Source organism: Plecotus auritus (genome assembly GCF_963455305.1).
Source record: "Plecotus auritus genome assembly, chromosome: 2".
Classification (NCBI taxonomy): Eukaryota; Metazoa; Chordata; class Mammalia; order Chiroptera; family Vespertilionidae; genus Plecotus; species Plecotus auritus.
This window is the reverse complement of record NC_137771.1, coordinates 51,945,699-51,966,604: the sequence shown is the minus strand read 5'-3', so window position 1 is coordinate 51,966,604 and position 20,906 is coordinate 51,945,699. Positions and strand designations below refer to the sequence as shown.

Below are 20,906 nucleotides of genomic sequence, written 5' to 3'. Positions count from 1 at the left end.
CTGTATTATGGGTTAGGGAGAAAACTGCATTTTGAAGTTTTAAGTGAAAGAAGCCCTTTACTTTTTTTCAGTTTTGTTTTCTGTTCTGTTTTTTAAGAAAGAAAGACCCCGGAGGTAAGAGAGAGATGTTGCAAGTAAGAAATTCTTGTCAAGAGTGTTAGTAAGATGTGAGAGAAAGCATGTACTTAAAAAAAAAAAAAAAATAGAAGAAGGAAGGATGGAAAAGAGACAGAGGCAGTATGAATGAAAGAAGAATAAGAGGAAATACATAAAAATCCAAGGCTTTTTGACAGTCAATTTCCCTATTTTAAATACTGATATGTCTAAGCTACTGATATCCATTTATAAATCTAGTATGTCTAGTATGCATGCATAGTTATATATCTATCTTAAGCTGTTTCTTTTTAAAGATATATAACTGGAGGGAAATAATCTCATAATGTGTAATTTAAACAGGGTGGGGCAAAAAAGGTTTAGAGTTGTGAGTATGCAAAATAGTTTATTCTTATATTATTTAGTAGAGGCGCAGTGCACGAAATTCGTGCACTGGGGTGTGTGTCCCTCAGCCCAGCCTGCACCCTCTCCAATCTGGGATCCCTCCAGGGATGTCCAACTGCCCATTTAGGCCCGATCCCGATGGGATCGGGCTTAAACGGGCCATCAGACATCCCTCTCACAATCCAGGACTGTTAGCTCCCAACCGCTCGCCTGCCTTCCTGATTGCCCCTAACTGCTCTGCCTGCCAGCTTGATCACCCCTTAACCACTCCCCTGCCAGTCTGATCGACGCCTAACTGCTCCCCTGCCAGCCTGATTGCCCCTAACTGCCCTCTCCTGCCGACCTGGTCACCCCTAACTGCCCTCCCCTGCCGGCCTGGTCGCCCCTAACTGTCCTCCCCTGCAGGCCTGGTTGCCCCCAACTGCCTTCCCCTGCTGGCCTGGTCACCCCTAACTGCCCTCCCTTGCCAGCCTTGTTGCCCCTAACTGTCCTCCCCTGCAGGCCTGGTCGCCCCCAACTGCCTTCCCCTGCTGGCCTGGTCACCCCTAACTGCCCTCCCTTGCCAGCCTTGTTGCCCCTAACTGCCCTCCCCTGCTGGCCTGGTTGTCCCAACTGCCCTCCCCTGCAGGCCTGGTTGCCCCTAACTGTCCTCCCCTGCTAGCCCGGTCACTCCTAACTTCCCTGCCTTGCCAGCCTTCCCTGCAGGCCTGATCACTCCTAACTGCCCTCACCTGCGGGCCTGGTCCCCCCCATCTGCCCTCCCCTGCAGGCCTGGGTTCCCCCCTACTGTGCTCCCCTGCAAGCCTGATCGCCCCAAACTGCCCTCCCTTTTAGGCCTGGTCCCTCCCAACTGCCCTCCCCTGCTGGCCTGATCACCCACAACTGCCCTCCCCTGCCGGCCATCTTGTGGTGGTCATCTTGTGTCCACATGGGGTGGCCATCTTTGACCACATGGGGGTGGCCATCTTGTGTGTTGGAGTGATGGTCAATTTGCATATTACCTCTTTATTATATAGAATTATTGTATTGCTTTCTTTTTTTTTAAAATATATTTTATTTATTTTTTACAGAGAGGAAGGGAGAGAGAGAGAGAGTCAGAAACATTGATGAGAGAGAAACATCGATCAGCTGCCTCCTGCACACCCCCTACTGGGGATGTGCCCGCAACCAAGTTACATGCCCTTGACCGGAATCGAACCCGGGACCCCTCAGTCCGCAGGCTGACGCTCTATCCACCGAGCCAAACCGGTTTCGGCATTGCTTTCTTTTTTTAAAATATATTTTTATTGATTTCAGAGAGGAAGGAAGAGGGAGAGAGAGAGAGAATAATCAATGATGAGAGAGAATCATTGATTGGATGTCTCCTGCACGCCCCCCACTGGAGATTGAGCCCGCAACTCAGGCATGTGCCCTTGACCAGAATCGAACCTGGGACCCTTCAGTCCGCAGGCTGACATTCTATCCACCGAGCCAAACCGGCTGGGGGAGTGGTCAGCAAACCACGGCTCGGCTTGCGAGCCGTGGTTTGCTGCTCTGTTGACTAATGAGTTTGCCGACCACTGCCTTAGGGAAAAACACTTAAAAAACATTTTAATGTACTAATGTTTTTAACCTGAAGTCAAAACTTCTGGGTAAGGGTAATGTCTTACGCAGTGGTCGGCAAACTCATTAGTCAACAGAGCGGCAAACACCAGCTCGCGCGCCACTTGTGGCTTGCGAGCCGCAGTTTGCCGACCACTGGGCTAGGGTATTGTATTATTTTCTATAGGAACAACTGTAAACCTACTTTTGCCCCACCTTGTACATTTTAGAGTACTTTAACAGAGTACCAAAGTTTTTAAAAATGATGACAACATGGACTATTATAAAACATTAATTTTAATAGCAATTCTCTTATAATTAAATGAAAAAAGTCTTCGTTCATGTTTTTTTAATTCAGTGGCATTCTAGGATTCTTGATTATTATAAAAGTATATAACAGCACAGATACATAAGTTCTCATGATTACGTATACATTTTTTGAATGTACATAAAATTATAGACCAATATTTTTTCTCTATTAAAATAATTTTTTGCTAAATATGTATTACAGGATTAAAGCATTTGGATTGTAATTCAAATCTGTTGGAATCTATACCTTCTGAATTGGCTGGCATGGAATCTCTAGAATTGCTTTATTTGCGGAGGAATAAATTACGTTTTTTACCAGAATTTCCTTCTTGTAAATTATTAAAGGTACTATTTAGTTGATTATTGAGTAACTATATATTTTTCAAAAGTTATTTATGAAAATGAAATTTTTAATCTTGCTTTACATTGGAAATATGTGTTAGTTGTAAGTGCTACATTTTTCCTATGTTAATAGTTTTTGGAATTTTAATATGGCTAAATGCATTAATGGTATTAGTAATATATATTTTTAAAAAGAAATAACTTAAAAATAGAAATTTGTTCATTTTACCTGATGATTAGTTTATACCTGGAGAAGTAGTAGATGAGGCTAACATGGTAAGTTGGGGCCATATTGTAGGAGAACTGGACCAGTATATGTATCTATTTCTGTAAGTTGCCACCTCACGTTTACCTGATCATAATCAGATCTGTCTAAAATTAATTACTTTTGGTTATAAGTATTTAGCATTAACATTATCTTCTAAATTTGCCATGCTTTGCTTTCTTTTATGTATACTTTTTATGCATTAGTGTCAAAAAAATTTCTCTTAATACATGATGCTAATAGTGTTAAAGATACTGTTAATGAGAGATCATATAATAATTATCATTGAAAGTGTGGAATAAAAAACATAACAAGATAAATAACTTTTTAACTTATACTGATTTGTTTTAAAACTTTAATATTTTGCCCTGGCCGGTGTGGTTCAGTGGTTGGAACATTGGTCCATGTACCACAGGGTCTCGGGTTCAATTACCAGTCCAGGGCACGTTCCCTGGCCCAGTTCGAGGCATGTTCAGGAGGTAGCCAACTGATGTATTGTTGCTCCCTCCCTCTGCCCCGCCCCCCCCCCTCCTTCCCTTCCTGTTCTCCCCCTTAAAAAATACACAAAAAACTTTAATCTTTCATCAGTATAGTTCTTGGATTTGTATTTTTATTCTATAAATGTAACTATTAAATAATTTATCTTCTTTGGTTTTGTAAACTTTGAACTTTGTACCAGGTTAAACCTTTAATTATTTGTAAATTACTAGAAAAATTTTGAAAATTTTCTTATTGTCATTTTTCTTTAGCTGTCAGATAGCTTAAATGTAATTGAAAATTTAAGCACTTAGTGATTAGGAAGTTATGTTTTATCTCTGTGCTTTTCAATGATTTGAAATTAAGATTTCAATTTTCTTTTTTTTATGTAATATAACATTGATTACAGAAATATACATGATTGATCTTTGGTTTTTTAGGAATTACATTTAGGTGAAAACCAAATTGAAATGTTAGGGGCAGAACATCTTAAGCATCTGAATTCTATCCTTGTGCTAGACCTCCGGGATAACAAGTTAAAATCCGTTCCAGATGAAATTACACTACTACAATCATTGGAAAGGCTTGACCTGAGCAACAATGATATTAGCAGGTAAGTTTAAAGATCAAGTGAATAAGAAATCATATTTGTATTTGGTTATAATTCATAAGTTAAAATATTTATAAAAAATACATAAAAAGATTTTTTTAAATTTAATAAGTCTTTATTGTTCAGATTATTACAATTGTTTCTCCTTTTTCCCCCCATAGCTCCCCTCCACCTGGTTCCCACCCCACCCTTTGCCCTTACCTCCCCCCACACTGTCCTCATCCATAGGTGTACGATTTTTGTCCATTCTCTTCCTGCACCCCCTCTACCCCTTTCCCCCTGAGAATTGTCAGTCCACTCCCTTTCTATGCCCCTGATTCTATTATATTCACCAGTTTATTCTGTTCCTCAGATTTTTAATTCACTTGATTTTTAGGTTCACTTGTTGATAGATATGTATTTGTTGTTCATAATTTTTATCTTTACCTTTTTCTTCTTCTTCCTCTTCTTAAAGAATACCTTTCAGCATTTCATATAATTCTGATTTGGTGGTGATGAACTTCTTTAGCTTTTTCTTATCTGTAAAGCTCTTTATCTGACCTTCCATTCTGAATAATAGCTTTGCTGGGTAGAGTAGTCTTGGTTGTAGGTTCTTGCTATTCATCACTTTGAATATTTCTTGCCACTCCCATCTGGCCTGCATAGTTTCTGTTGAGAAATCAGCTGACAATTGTATGGGTGCTCCCTTGTAGGTAACTAACTGTTTTTCTCTTGCTGCTTTTAATATTCTCTCTTTGTCTTTTGCTCTTGGCATTTTAATTATGATGTGTCTTGGTGTGGTCCTCTTTGGATTCCTTTTGTTTGGGGTTCTGTGCGCTTCCTGGACTTGTAAGTCTATTTCTTTCACCAGGTGGGGGAAGTTTTCGGTCATTATTTCTTCCAATAGGTTTTCAGTATCTTGCTCTCTCTCTTCTTCTGGCACCCCCATAATTCTGATGTTGGTACGCTTGAAGTTGTCCCAGAGTTTTCTTACACTATTTTCAACTTTTTGGATTTTTTTTTTCTTTTTGCTTTTCCAGTTGAGTGTTTTTTGCTTCTTTGTATTTCAAATCTTTGACTTGATTCTTGTGTTCCTCTAGTCTGCTGTTGTGTCTGTATAATATTTTTAATTTCAGTCAATGTATGTTTAATTTCTAGTTGGTCCTTTTTCATATCTTCGAGGGTCTCATTATATTTATCAGCCTTTTCTAGGATATTCTTGAAAAGCCTTATAACCGTGGTTTTGAATTCTATATCCAGTCGTTTGTTTTCCTCCATTTCTTTCGTTTGTGATCTGTTTCTTCGTCTCCCCATTTTTCACTGCTTCCCTGAGTTGGTAGGAAACCTAGCTTTGTGTGCTAGGTGTCCTCTAGGGCACAGTGGGTCGGCCTCCCCAGTTAACCTGAGGTGGACACTATTGGTGCACCCCTTTGTGGACTGTGTGTACAGCCTTGTTGTAGTTAAGTCTTTATTGTTGTTGGTATCACTGGGAGGAATTGACCTGCAGGCCAGTTGGCTGTGAGGATCAGCTGTGTCTACACTGGGAGATTTTCGGTGCTGGAGACAGCCTTATAGGATTAGACTTGCCAGACTGCAAAAGCCTCTGTGCTCAGCTTGGACGGGGTGGAGTCTCAGGGCAGAGCAGACAGTCTTGGCTTCCCGTCAGCCCTGCCCTTGTGCACGAGTCTCCAGACCTCTGCTTTCCAGGGTTCCCGAGTTTCCACCTTACAGTCCAGATTTCCCCCGTAAGAGCATGGGTCCCCAGGGACTCACCCAGAACTGGGGTTCAGTTCAGTCGGAACTGGGATTCAGTGCAGTCAGGAGCTTCTGACTCCCTTCCGCTAGGGATAGCCTGTGGTAACCTCTGCAGCCAGTCTTTGTGCACACTCGCGCCTCCAGACCCCTGCCGCCACGGCTCCCCTGAGTCTCCGAGTCTCCGAGTCTCTGTGTGCCTTTCTCTCTACCTGACAGTCCAAACTCCCCCTGTATGAGCCTGGGTCCACAGGGTTTCGCCCGGAACTGAGGTTCAGTGCAGTCGGAACTGGGGTTCAGTGCAGTCGGGGGCTTCCTTCCCCCTCCCGCCAGAGAAAGCCAGCCAGGCACTCTGCTGCCCTTCCTCTCTGCGCGCACGTGTCACCGTACCTCAGCCCTTTGCCACTCCTTCTCCGTGAGCTTTTCTCTTTCCTTCTAGTTGTAGAATTTCCACTCAGCCAGCTTTCCTGTGGTTCTGGATGGTGTCCGTTCTGTCTTTTAGTTGTAGTTTTGAAATTGTTGTGCAGGGCAGCACTTTAGGTGCTTACCTATGCCGCCATCATGGTTTCTCCAAAAGATTTTTTTTTCTAAATTAAATAAATATTTTCTGTGCAGGTGTCAGGTACAGACCTACAAACAGTAATTCGATTTTTGTCCTTTACAGCAACCTTAATATGCTAATAGAATGAGATTCACCTACAAGCTACTCTGACCTACTAGAATGTAAACTCTCAGAAGGCTGCATTTTTATCTGTTTTGTTCACTGCTCTAACTTCTAGATCAGTTTCTGGATATATAGCAGGTGCCTGATAAATATTTGTTGAATTTGTTAAATGACTGTAAAGCCATGGGAGAGATATAAAATGCTTTGGGGGCTTGAAGGAGCTATAGGAATTACAAGTTATTGAGAGGTATGGGGGTAGACTTTGTGGAAGAAGTAATATTTTTAGATGATCTTTAGGACTGGGACTAGGGTGAAGCAAGTTAATTGTCTAGACTAGAGCACAAATTTAAGAATGTACTCACTTTCGTGGTACTCCAGCCACTGAGTCATATTTTTGTTTCTGTAGAAATAATTCTCTCTCTAAATACTATCTCTAAATTCTATCTCTAGTTTCACCATGTGACCTTTAAAGGGTATCGCAATTTTCAATTGCACATATAAGGTGGTCAGAATGAATCACTTGGCTGGAGGAAACTGTATAAACAAAGCTTTGAAAGTTCAGAAAATTATAGGGATGTATTCAGAGAACAGTAAAGAGTCAAATTGAACTGGTGAATAGGATGCAAGTAGGCAGATTATGAGAATTTAGGACTTAAGAGATAAGCTGAGGCCTTGTGGAAGAGGTTCTTAAAATACCTGTGAAGAGTCAGTTTTCATTAGTTAAGAGGTGGAGAGCTATTGAAAGATTAAGAACCAAATTTATTATAACTTATTAGAAAATAAATTGGTGATAATGGGTAAGATACATTGGATAAGAGTGGTTTTGTAGGTGGGAAATCTAAGTAAACTCTTAGATTAATCTAATAATGTTTAGCATTAAGGAGCACTTTCTACTATGTCCAATTCACTGTATTGACAGCTTTGTAGATTTCCAGTTCACTATATTGACAGCATCTGTTGGAGATAGGGAGGAGGAGGGTAGTGAGCAAAAAATCATAAAATGTTATAAAACTATAATATGGTTATAGTTAGTTGTGAGTACATGAAACATAGTTTATTCTTGTATTATTATTTCATAATTATTGTATTATTTTCCATTTGAACATCTGTAAACCTACTTTTGCCCCTATTGTATTTAGAGATAGAATTATTTCTACAGATACAAAAATATGACTCAGACTTACCTGGAATTATATACCAGTTAGATGTCGTAGGTTTTGTGTTTGGATGTCAAAAACAAGTTTTGCTGCTTATAGAAGGTGAAAGGTTAGGCAAGGCAGATTTTCTTCTATGTGTATATTTTAATGAGTGTTTTAAAAAATCAAAGCTGTTTTCACAATGTACATATAGTCATATGTACATTGGCCATAGATTTGAATGCTTGGAGAGCGACACTTCACTTCTACTTATGACAGAATTAATAAGTGGCCTGGATATCCCTTAAAGTGCTTACCATATAACTAGTGAATGATATAATCTCTTGCCTCATAGATATTGACATGTAAGTTTTTTCCCATGGCAATTTTATTTTGGCTACTGCATAAAAGCAATGGAAAGCAAATATTTAAAACAAAAACTATGATACATAATATTAAATAAATAAATTGGAAGAAATATTTATGATATATATGTTCCTCTTTTTCCAGAGCTCTGGATATTGAGGAGGGTGGGGGAGAGAAGCGTATGGCTTTTGTGATTCATTCATGTGATTGTGTGTATCAGCAGTTCATTTTCATTATAATAGAGTGTTAATCCATTATGTAGCTATACCACAATTTATTCTTCTCTTCACTAGTTAGCTGATGGGCATTTGAATTATATTCAGTTTATTGGCTATTGTGAACATTCATGTAAATCTCTGTAAGGACACTATTTTCATTTCTCCTGGGTAAATCTGTAGGAGTGGGATTGCTTAGTTGTATGGTAAGTGTAAGACTCTGCTTTTCAGAGTGGCTGTACTAATTTAAATGCTCACCACCAACATAAGATAATTTCATTTTATAATATTTTGGTTAAGTGCATATGTATCTTATACCCTTAGAATTCTTTTAAGGGCAATAATCTTGATATCTTACAACAATGCCTATTTAATTGTAGATGCTTAATTTTGAGATTGGGTATCCAATCTCAACAGGTTATCTTTTTGTGTGACAAAGATAAAAATGACTTTTCTTAGTGAAAATATGAATTGGGCTATTAAAATTAATTTTTTTCTTTTTGTCTTTTTTTATTTAGGAAGAATTTTATTTACTTCATTTAAGGGCAGAATCAAAATATGTAGTATCAGTGAGGATAACTATTTTGAATCACTGATTCAGTCAAATTTATATTTTGACCATTTACTTTTAGCACAGGATACAATTTAGTGAATGTTTTATAGCTCACATTCTTTTTTAGCAATCATAATATGATAATTTCAAACAAATCTGTTTTTTCTTTTACGTGTACAGCTACCTAAAAGGGAAATATTGTAGGCCTATATTACTTGGGTTTTCTTTGACACTTACTTATATGTTGTTAGTTTTATAATCAACTGTTTGGTTGAATTATTCTTACCCTAAATGTTTTCCCTGAAATCAGTTTAATCTTTTGTAGTTTGCCCTATTCATTGGGAAAACTTCATTTGAAATTCCTGGCACTAGAAGGAAATCCTATGAGAACCATTCGAAGAGAAGTTATAAATGTAAGCATATTTGGAAATCAGTTTTTAAATTTGAAATTTATACATATGTGTTGATGTATAAAACTTTTAAGATGTCTTAGTGAATATGTGCCTTTCCACCTTTTCAGAAAGGAACCCAAGAAGTCTTAAAATATCTACGAAGCAAGATTAAAGGTACTTTTCAGTTTTCTTCTGTGTTAGAAAGATGATATGAAAGGTAGTAAAGTACTAATAGTACATGTATTTGGGGTATAAATAATTAGAGGAAATGGTTCCTGCCAGTGTGGTTGCAATAATCAGTCCATATAGGCCATAAGTATGTTGAAGTTATAAAAATATCCTTAAATCCACAATAATAATGTTCTGTCTTTAATCAGTTGATTTGTGTGTTACAGTGTACCAATTAGAAAATGTAACAAAGCAAAACTTGACTTATATCGTATAATATATGGGTTTTATCTATATTTGTCTATCTATCTATATACACATATATATACTTATTTATGTGGTACTAGAGGCCCAGTGCACGAAATTCGTGCACGGGGGTGTGTGTCCCTCAGCCCAGCCTGCACCCTCTCCAATCTGGGACCCCTTGAGGGATGTCCGACTGCTCGTTTAGGCCCGATCCCTGTAGAATCGGGCCTAAATGGGCAATCGGACATCCCTCTCACAATCCAGGACTGCTGGCTCCCAACTGCTTGCCTGCCTGCCTTCCTGATCGCCCCTAACCGCTTCTGCCTGCCAGCCTGATCACCCCTGACCACTCCCCTGCCAGCCTGATTGATGCCTAACTGCTCCCCTGCCAGCCTGTTTGCCCCTAACTAGATTCCCCTGCAGGCCTGGTCACCCCTAACTGCCCTCCCCTGCAGGCCTGGTCACCCCTAACTGCCCTCCCCTGCAGGCCTGGTCACCCCTAACTGCCCTCCCCTGCAGGCCTGGTCACCCCTAACTGCCCTCCCCTGCAGGCCTGGTCACCCCTAACTGCCCTCCCCTGCAGGCCTGGTCCCCCCCAACTGCTCTCCCCTGCAGGCCTGGGTCCCCCACAATTGCCCTTCCCTGTAGGCCTGGTTGCCCCCAACTTCCCTCCTCTGCTGGCCTGGTTACCCCTAACTGCCCTCCCCTGCAGGCTTGATCACCCCCAACTGCCCTCCCTTGCAGGCCTGGTCCCTCCCAAATGCCCTCCCCTGCTGGCCATCTTGTGGCGGCCATCTTGTGTCCACATGGGGCAGCCATCTTGTGTTGGAGTGATGGTCAATTTGCATATTACTCTTTTATTAGATAGGATAGAGGCCTGGTGCACGGGTGGGGTCCAGCTGGTTTGCCCTGAAGGGTGTCCTGGATCAGGGTGGGGGTTCCCTTGGGGTATGGGGTGGCCTGGGCGAGGGGCCTGTGGTGGTTTGCAGGCCTGCCACGCCCCCTGGTGACCCAAGCAGAGGCCTTGGTATCTGGGATTTATTTATCTTCTATAATTGAAACTTTGTAGCCTTGAGCGGAGCCAAGCCTCCTGCTTGCTCCGTGGCCGTAGCCATTTTTGTTGGGATTTATTTATCCTATCTAATAAAAGAGTAATATGCAAATTGACCATCACTCCAACACAGAAGATGGCCACCCTCATGTGGTCAAAGATGGCTGCCCCCATGTGGACACAAGATGGCCATTACAAGATGGCCTGCAGGGGAAGGCAGTTGTGGGCAGTTAGGGGTGACCAGGCCAGCAGAGGAGGGCAGTTGGGGGAGACCAGGCTTGCAGGGAGGGCAGTTGGGAGGGACCAGGCCAGCAGAGGAGGGCAGTTGGGGATGACCAGACCAGCAGGGGAGGGTAGTTGGGGGGAACCAGGCTGGCAGGGGAGGGCAGTTGGGGGTGACCGGGCCTGCAGGGGAGGGCAGTTAGGGGCAATCGGGCTAGCAAGGAAGCTGTTAGGTGTCGATCAGGCTGGCAGGGGAGTGGTTAGGGGGTGATCAGGCTGGCAGGCAGAAGTGGTTAGGGGCCATCAGGAGGGCAGGCAGGCAAGCAGTTGGGAGCCAGTAGTCCTGGATTGTGAGAGAGATGTCCGACTGCCTGTTTTAGGCCCACCGGGATCAGGCCTAAACGGGCAGTCGGACATCTCTCAAGGGGTCCCACATTGGTGAGGGTGCAGGCTGGGCTGAGGGACACACCCTCCCCGTGCATGAATTTCGTGCACCAGGCCTCTATTCTTCTCTAATTGAAACTTTGTAGCCTTCAGTGGAGGCCAAGGCAGGCCAGGGCTGTGGGAACTTGGCTTCCTCCATTGCAGGGGGCAACCCAAGCCTTCTGCTCTCTCCAGCTCCGTGGCTGCCGCCATTTTTGTTGGGATTTATTTACCTTCTGCAGTTGAAACTTTGTAGCCTTGAGTGGAGGCCTGGGCCCGCCAGGGTGTGCGGAAAGTGTGGCTTCCTCCATTGCCGGGGAAACCCAAGCCTCCTGCTCTCTCTGTGGCCGCAGCCATCTTGGTTGGGTTAATTTGCACACTCGCTCCTGATTGGCTGGTGGGCGTGGCTTGTGGGTATAGCAGGGTGATGGTTAATTTGCATATTACTCTTTTATTAGATAGAATAATGTATGGGTTTTTTATACATGGTATAATCTATAATAATAAAAGCATAATATGCAAATTGAGCGAATGACCTTCCAGACGACCACACTATGACACGTACTGGCGCCAGGCCAGCCAAGGCAGGTGCGATGCGATTGGTCTGGGGGCCCCTCCATCGCCCTACGATCACCCCTCAGAGGGAGGCCCAGGACACCCTCTGTGGGGCGATTGATGGGGGGCTCCGCCATCAATCGCCCCAAAGAGGGAGGCCCAGGCTACGCGGCTGGCAGCACTGCAGCAGGTGGGCGGGGCCTCCCTCTGTGTGGTGATTGATTGCCCCGCAGTGGGAGGCCCAGGGCAGCCAAATGATCGCACCCCACGCCTGTCACCCGCAGAGGGAGGCGACTGGTGGCGTGGGTGGGGTAGGCAGCACCGCACACACAGATGGCAAGCAGTGGCAGCGGCGGGGGTGGGGCCAGCTGCCGTCAGCTGGGGGAAGGAAAGCCCCATAGGCCCTTATCACTGGCTAGGCCTAGGGACCCTACGTGAGTGGTCCCGGATTACGAGAGGACGCAGGCTGGGCTGAGGGACACCCCACCCTTCCGTGCATGAATTTCGTGCACCGGGCCTCTAGTATATAATAATATATATGGGTATAAATGATACTGACTAGGAAGTATATTAGCAGGTATTTGAATATCTTTTGCTTTAGCTAAGATCTGACAAAAAATAAATACAAAACACATTTTTCAGGATATGTTCATTAGCACAAATAAAGGAGAAAATGATACTATAAATTTAATTCTTAATGCTTCACTAAAATTGTGATATATCCCAAATTTTTATTTAGTGTATATCATTGTGGCATACATTAGAGCATTAAGCTTTAAGCAAAAACATTAGTTGTATGAGTATATTGCTGCAGATACCACTAAACCACTCCAAAACTTAGTGGCTAAATATAGTAGCTGTTAATTTAGCTCAAAACTCTGTTGGTTATGCACAACTTAGCCTAGCACCATATGGCTAGTCAGTATATGTTATATAAATAATTGTATACTTCAGTATATTCCATTTTCTGCCTTGCCCTTTAAACAAATTATTAAAATCATATTCTAAGACTTATTTCCTGCCAAAGAGTTTCCTTTCTTCTCCAGGTATGCTTTCTCTTCCAGAAAAATTTATTTATTCTGATACGAACCAAGTCATTTAAGAATAATCAGAATTTTTTTAAGACTTAATTTTTTAAATATTTTTTTTATTGATTTCAGAGAGGAAGGGAGAGGGAGAGAGAGATAGAAACATCAATGATGAGAGAGAATCATTGGTTGACTGCACGCCCCCTACTGGGGATTAAGCCTGCAACCCGGGCATGTGTCCTGACCTGGAATCTAATCGTGATCTCCTGGTTCATAGGTCAATGCTCATCCACTGAGACACACCGGCTGGCTTAAGACTTAATTTTTTAAGAATAGTTTAGCCCTGGCTGGTTTGACTCAGTGGATAGAGCGTCGGTCTGCGGACTCAAGGGTCCCAAGTTCGATTCCAGTCAAGGGCATGTACCTTGGTTGTGGGCACATACCCAGTGGGGAGTGTGCAGGAGGCAGCTGATCGATTGTTTCTCTCTCATCGATCTTTCTAACTCTCTATCACTCTCCTTTCCTCTCTGTAAAAAATCAATAAAATATATAGAAAAATAAAAATTAAAAAAAAATAGTTTAAGATTTACAACAAAATTGAGAGAAAGGTACAGAAATATCCCATATATCCTTTGACCCCCATATGCATAGTCTTCCCGTTACCAATATCACTCACCAAAATAGTACGTTAAAAAAAATTTACTTTTTTTTAAACCAAGGATGAACCTACATTGATATATCATAATCACCCCAAGTCCATAGTTATCTTATGTTTCACTCTTGCTGGTGTACCGTCATTGTAATTTATAAAATATTTTCACTACCCTAAAAATTCTCTATGATCTGCCTCTCCATCCCTGGCAACAACTGGTCTTTTTCTGGTCTTCATAGTTATTCCCTTTCCAAAATGTCATGTAATTGGAATCATACAGTTTGTAATATTTTATTTTTATTTTTTATTTTTTATTTTTTTAAAATATATTTTATTGATTTTTTGCAGAGAGGAAGGGAGAGGGAGAGTTAGAAACACCGATCAGCTGCCTCCTGCACGCCCCCTACTGGGGATGTGCCCACATCCAAGGTACATGCCCTTGACCAGAATCGAACCCGGGACCCTTCAGTCCGCAGGCCAACGCTCTATCCACTGAGCCAAACCGGTTTAGGGCAGTTTGTAATTTTTTAAATTGGCCTCTTCCACTTAGTGCTATGCATTTAAGCATTCTCAATATATGTTTTATACCTTGATTGCTCACTTCTTCTTAATGCTGAATAAAATTTCATTGTCTGGATGTCCTCAGTTTATCTTTTAACTTACTGAAGGATATCTTGTTTGATTCCAAGTTTTGGCAGTTATGAATAAAGCAGTATTTTTTTGCTTGTAGATGTCTTGTTGATTTGGTACTATATGAGGAAAACATGACCTTTGCTACATTATATTGCCTTTGCTCATTTGTCAAATATCAGTTGACTCTATTAATAGGGTTCTACTTATGGGCTCTCCCTTCTATTCTTTTGTCTCTATTACTGTAGCTTTATAATAAGTCTCAAAGTTGGATAGTGTCAGTCCTTCAACTTTTTCTTCTCCTTCAATAGATTGTTGGCTATTGTGGTCTTTTGCCTTCCCATATAAACTTTAGGATCAGTTTTTCAGTATTGGCCAATTAACTTGCTAAGATTTTTATTGTGATTGTGTGAATCTATAGGTCAAGTAGGGAAGAATTGATCTTGACAATATTTGGTTTTCAATCTATGAACATGGGATATCTCTTATTCTTCTTTGATTTCATTTATCAGAGTTTTGTAGTTTTCCTCAGTTAGTTCTTGTACATATTATGTTAGATTTATACAAAAGTATTTTATTTTGACAGAGGCTAATGTAAATCACATTGTGTTTTTAACTTCAAATTCTACTTGTTCATTGTTAATGTAGATATAGAGAAAAGCAATTTACTTTTACATGTTTACCAGGTATCTTCAACCTTCTGTAATCACTTACTTAGTTCCAGGAGGGTTTTTTCCGATTCTTTCATGTCTTCTACCTAGATGATTGTGTCATCTGTGAACAAAGACAGTTTTATGTCTTCCTCCCCAATCTCTATACCTTTATTTCATTTTCTTGCATGATTGCTTTAGCAGAGACAGTACAATGTTGAAAAGGAGTGATGAGAGGGGATATCCGTGCTTTGTACCTGATCGTAAGGGGATAGCTTTGAGATTTTCACTATTAAGTTTGATGTTACCTTACCTTGTAGGGTTTTTGTACATAGTTTTTATCAAGTTGAAAAAGTTCCTCTTGTGGAAACTAAAAAAGTAATACTTTTCCTCCTTCTAACTTTTTCTAGCTGGGCTAATAAATTTAGAGACAGGATTAGCAGGAGAAAATAAAATTTTAGTACATGTGTATGGGGAATTCACATAAGTATGAAAATTCCGTAAACTGAGATAATATTGGGTACATATGACATTTTGGACAAAGGAGAAAAGGGAAGAAACAAGATACTAGATTTCAGAAAGGACAGTGGGTGATTTACAGGTAGTTGAGGAAGAGTAGAACACATGGCAGGCAAATCCTTGCTATGCAACTCAGAAACAATGCGACACGGGGTATCTAGTTAACAGACCCCTACCAGAAGCCTTCCTATTTACCATACTTATTTCAAATTGGGCTAAGGCAGTAGTCGGCAAACTCATTAGTCAACAGCGGTTTGCCGACCACTGGGCTAAGGCAAACATCATAAGATTTCCTTCCTGAAGCAGGTTTTTTTATCTGAATCTCTTCGGCAAGAAAGGGGTCAAAGGTTTTTTTCCCCTGAGTCTTTTGTTTCTTTTTTTAATTTAATTTAATTTTTTTAAAAATATATTTTATTGATTTTTACATAGAGGAAGGGAGAGGGATAGAGTGTTAGAAACATCGAAGAGAGAGAAACATCGATCGGCTGCCTCCTGCACACCCCCTACTGGGGATGTGTACGCAACCAAGGTACATGCCCTTGACTGGAATCGAACCTAGGACCCTTCAGTCCGCAGGCCAGCGCTCTATCCACTGAGCCAAACCGGTTAGGGCTTGTTTCTTTTTTTAATGGTAGAAAGCTTTAGTTTCATGGAATCACATCCCTGGATTTCTCATGTCCCATTTCCCTTAGTCCAGTCATAGAAAAGTATAGCTGGAGTTTCAGTAAAGTTAGAAGCAGAGTCAAAGTCCAGAGCAGGGGTCCTCAAACTTTTTAAACAGGGGGCCAGTTCACTGTCCCTCAGACTGTTGGAGGGCCGGACTATAGTTTTTAAAAAAAAACTATGAACAAATTCCTATGCGCACTGTGGGCCCAGGACGAGTCAGCTGCTAAGCAGGACAGGCAGTGGCACCCGGCGGTCTGGATAAATGTCCTCGGCGGGCCGCATGTGGCCCGTGGGCCGTAGTTTGAGGACCCCTGGTCCAGAGTTTCCATTCTGTGTTGCAGCTGGGCCCAATATAACATCAGGCTAGCTATAGTCCATTAGTCCATTGGGTGTGGGTGAATGTAGGAAAGCAGGAGCAAAAGAGCCCCCACAAGCCAGGAGTTAAGTGTAATGCACCAAGAACCTGTTGTTTCTTAATAACAGCTTAAAATCAACATTCTAAAAGGAAGCTTCAAGGTGGCAAGACTTTGGTCCCCTTCATCCTCTATTCCTAGTTTGCTGAGTGTGTTGTTTTTTTAAAAATCATGAATGAGTGTTGGATTTTGTCAAATGCTTTTTATGCATCTGTTGCTATTGTTATCGGTGGGGTGCCATCTGTGTCCCCATCTGTTACCGGTGGAAGTGGAGTTCTTGGGATGTCACAGGAAAGGAATTTCCTGAGACTCGCAGGGAGGTGAGTGATCTTTATTTCCATGGAATTAAGCCCCTGGGTTCCCAATGTACCATTTCCCTCTGTCTTGCCATGAAAAAAGTCCAATCTTGTCTTCAGCAGGGCTAAAATTAAGGCCACTGCTCACAGTCTCTGCTCCATATTAAAGCACAGTCCAGTCTGGCATCTGGCCAGCTTAGCTTGTGTTCCCAGCTGTACTCCATTGTGTGTGGAGTCCACATGCCATGAGCCATGTGGCTTCTAAGGCCACATGGCTATAGAGAGAGAAGAGGCAAGCACACAGGGCGAGGGCGGGTCACAGAGCAAGAATGTCAGAGCACAAGAGCAGAACAAGAGAGTGGGAACTCTTTGGGAATTATGTAGTTCCAAATTTTCACGAGCTTGCATTGGGGTCCATGCCCCTAACCAATCCATTGTTTCCCAGGCTAGACTGATAGGCAAGTAGCTTCCCTACGTCACCCCGACTTCACTATGCATGCATCCTTCTCCCCCTTTGTTGGATCTCTTCCTCCAGTGTTCTTTAGAGAATGGACCCATGGCTTCCTGGTGAAGCTGCCTAAATGACCATGCTTATAATGTCTTGCCTCACCTTTGCTCTCTTCCTATTATTAGTATTAATAACTAGCTAATTATGACAATAACAGTATGGTCATGTCATTTTTATTTTTTAGCCTGCTTATGTGAAGGATTACATTAATTGATTTTTGAACCTTGAACTAGCCTTGCATACCTGCATCAAATTCCACTTGGTTGTGGTGTGTAATTTTTTAATGCTTTTTTAGATTTGATTTGCTAGTGAAGGGAACCAGCGTTTTGCCATCCTGAAGTTGCCTTTTTGGAATATTGATTTTCAGAAACAAGACTCAAAGTAGGCTTTGACTCTCTTCCCTTTCCTGCCCAAGAGATTCAGAGAAACCTGCTTTAGAAAGAGAGCCTGGCTTACTCACCTTAAGAAGCTTTACGCTAGCATTAGTTAGGAAGACTCCAAGTGTGTTTGCTAAATACATCCTATGTCCCATTGTTTCTGAGTTGTCTGGCAAAAATTTTCCTTCTATGTTCTGTGTTCTCCCGTAGGTTCTGTAAATCACCCATTCTCACTTCTGAAATCTAAGACTCTGTTAGACTCCATTTTTCTTCTTTGTCCAAAATGTCTTATATATACATTGTTGCCTTTACTGTCTTTTGAATTTTCATGCCTATGTGATTTCCCTATGAGCATGTATTAAAACTTTGATTTTCTGCTATTAATCTGTCTCTGATAATTTGATTTTTGGTCCAACTAGAAGAACTTAGAAAGTGGAAGGAAAAATATTAATATTTTTTTAGCAGCCACACTAGTATTGTGTTAATGACTTGTGCATGTATGTTTATGAGAGATATTGCTTTCTAGTTTTCTTATAATATCTTTGTCAGTTATTAGGGTAATGATGGCCTCATAAAATGAGTTATGAAGTATTCCCTCTGCTTCTATCCTCTGAAATTGGTATAATTTCTTCCTTAAATGTTCGATAGAATTTACCACTGAACCTATCTAGACCTGGTGCTTTCTGTTTTGGAAGATTATTATTGATTCAGTTACTTTACTAGATATGGCCTTTTGGGTTTTCTGTGTCTTTCTGTGTGAGTTTAGCAGACTGTATCTTTAAAGGTATTGGTCTATTTTATCCAGATTATCAAATTTGTGGGCATAGAGTTGTTCTTATTATTCCTTTATTACTCATTTCATGTCCATGAGATCTGTAGTGATGTCCCATCTTTCATTTCTGATATTAGTAATTAGTGTCCTGTCTCTTCCTTTCTTAGTCTGGCTTAGAGGCATATCAATTTTATTGATCCTTTCAAAGAACCAGCTTTTGTTTTCATTGATTTTTCTCTATTGATTTTCTGTTTTCAATTTTTTAAATTTCTGCTTGAATTCTTAGTCTATCTTTTTACTTTGGATTTAATTTGCTCTTTTTTTAATTTCCTAAGGTGGAAATTTAGATTATTGATTTTGGATCTATATTTTCTAGTATATGCATTCGGTGCTATAAATTTACCTCTATAACCACTCCTTTCACTTCATCCAACAAATTTTGTTAAGTTGTATTTTCATTTTCAAGTAGTTCAAATATTTAAAAATTTCTCTTTAGATTTCTTCTTTGAGCCATGTGTTATTTAGAAATGTGTTTAATCTCCACATAATTTGGAATTTTCCAGTTGTCTTTCTGCTACAGATTTCTAGTTTAAGTATCTAAAAGCAGATATTGCATGATTTCTATTCTTTTAAATTTATATATTTAGAAGTTTCATTGTAAACATATGTTTTCATTTCTCTTGTGTTTATATCCAGGAGTAGAATTTCAGGGTCATATGGGAACTTTATGTTTAGTAATTTGAAGAACTGCCAAACTATTTTACAAAAAAGTCATACCACTTTTTATTCTCATCAACATTGTATGAGGGTTTTGATTCTTCCACATCTTCACCAACACTTTTTTTTTTCTGACTTTCAGATTCTAGACATCCTAGTGGGTGTGAAGTATCTCACTGTAGATTTGATTTGCATTTCCCTGATTACTAATGATTTGAGTACCTTTTCATGTACTTATTAGCCATTATACATTTTTGGAGAAACATCTGTTAAGATCCTTAGTCCAGTTTTTAATTAGATTATTTATCTTTTCATGATTGAATTGTATTAGTTTTTTATATATATATATAAAGGCCTAAGTGAGTGAACGACCAGTTGTTGACAGTCGCTATGACGCTCACTGACCACCAGGGGGCAGACGCTCAACCCAAGAGCTGCCCCCTGGTGGTCAGTACACTCCCACAGCGGGAGTGCCGCTCAGTTGACCGAGGGACGCCAGACACCAAGCTCGTGGCTGGCAAGTGCAGCTGTGGCAGCGTGAGCCTCTCCTGCCTCCGTGGTAGTGCTACTATGTGGCAGCGGCAGCAGGCGCAGTGGGGCCAGGATGAGCAGGAGCGGCATGGTGCCCGGCCCAGGCTCGGGCTCCTCCCCAGCCGTCTGCCGCTTCGCGCACTACTACATCCCCCAAGGGGTCCCGGATTGTGAGAGGGCACAGGCCAGGCTGAGGGACCCCACCAGTGCACGAACCTGTGCACTGGGCCTCTAGTCTAGTTATAAGTATCTTGTCAGATATCTGATTTGCAAATATTTTCTAGCTTTGTATGTGTTGTCTTTTCATTTTCTTGATGGTGTCCTTTGAAACACAAAAGTCTTTTTGAATTTTGATGAAGTTATTTTATCTGTTTTCTCTTTATTTGCTTATGCTTTTGGTTTCATATTTAAAAATACTTTGCAGAATCTTATTTTATTAAGATTTGCCACTATATTTTTCTTCTAAGTTTTGTACTTTTGCTCTTACATTTATGCTTCATTTATCTCTTCTTCTGAAGAATTCTCTTGTTCTTTCATTTGGGGATTTTTCTTTGTATCCTTATTTTGGCTGTCTGTTTGAGTTTGTGACTATGTATTAAGTAGATCCTCTACGCCTCTCAATCTTTAGTGCAGGACAGTGTCAAACGCTTTATGAATAATTAGATCAAGCAAAGACTCAAAGCCTCCAGAGACTGCCTTTGCCTACAGACTGATAGGATTCTGACTTGAATGGTCCCAGACAGTCGTCCTTGGGTGTGCTGAGAGTTTTTATCAACAGGGTGGGCAGTTGCTTCTGCCTGGAGGCTAATTATTATTTTTAATCTCTTAAGTGGCCTCAGGGCAAGGTGTTTTCCAATAGGGTGGGTCAACTGTCTTCCCGCCAGGCAAGGCAAATGGTGTGTGGGAAAGATGCATGGGGGAATGACTCAGCACAGGAATCTGGGGGTATCTGCCTTCTGAGCTCTAACCCCCGAGTCCCCAATCCTAGCTTTTGCTCACACAGCTCCAGTCCACTCTGTCCTTCCTCTACCAGAGCACAAGGTGGGTGGCTCCACAGGGAATGCTCTTACATTTATGTCTTTGATCTATATTGAATAATTTTTAAAATCTGGTGTGACATATGGGTTCAATTCCTCTTCTCTTCTCTTCTCTTCTTCTTCTTTTTTTTTTTTTTTTTTTGCATGTGGCTATCTAGTTTCCCTGTATCATTTGTTGGAAAGGCTATTCTTTTCAACAAGATCTTTCCTTCCTTGTTGAAAATCAGTTGTCCGTAAATGTAGGGTGCATTCTGGCCTCTCAATTTTATTCCACTGATCTCCATGTCTATTCTGTGCCAGTACCAC

General features: G+C 41.1%; 1 protein-coding gene across 5 annotated transcripts in view; it reads left to right on the top strand.

Annotated features, from left to right (window-relative positions):
* LRRC40 (leucine rich repeat containing 40) overlaps positions 1-20,906 on the top strand; it is a 62,994-nt gene that overhangs the window by 18,632 nt on the left and 23,456 nt on the right. For all 5 annotated transcript variants that reach the window (XM_080658306.1, XM_080658309.1, XM_080658308.1 and 2 more), the window contains 4 exons: positions 2,591-2,733; positions 3,913-4,085; positions 9,073-9,160; positions 9,268-9,313. In XM_080658306.1, the coding sequence (XP_080514432.1) occupies positions 2,591-2,733; positions 3,913-4,085; positions 9,073-9,160; positions 9,268-9,313 (450 nt within the window). The remainder of the gene's footprint in view (positions 1-2,590; positions 2,734-3,912; positions 4,086-9,072; positions 9,161-9,267; positions 9,314-20,906) is intronic.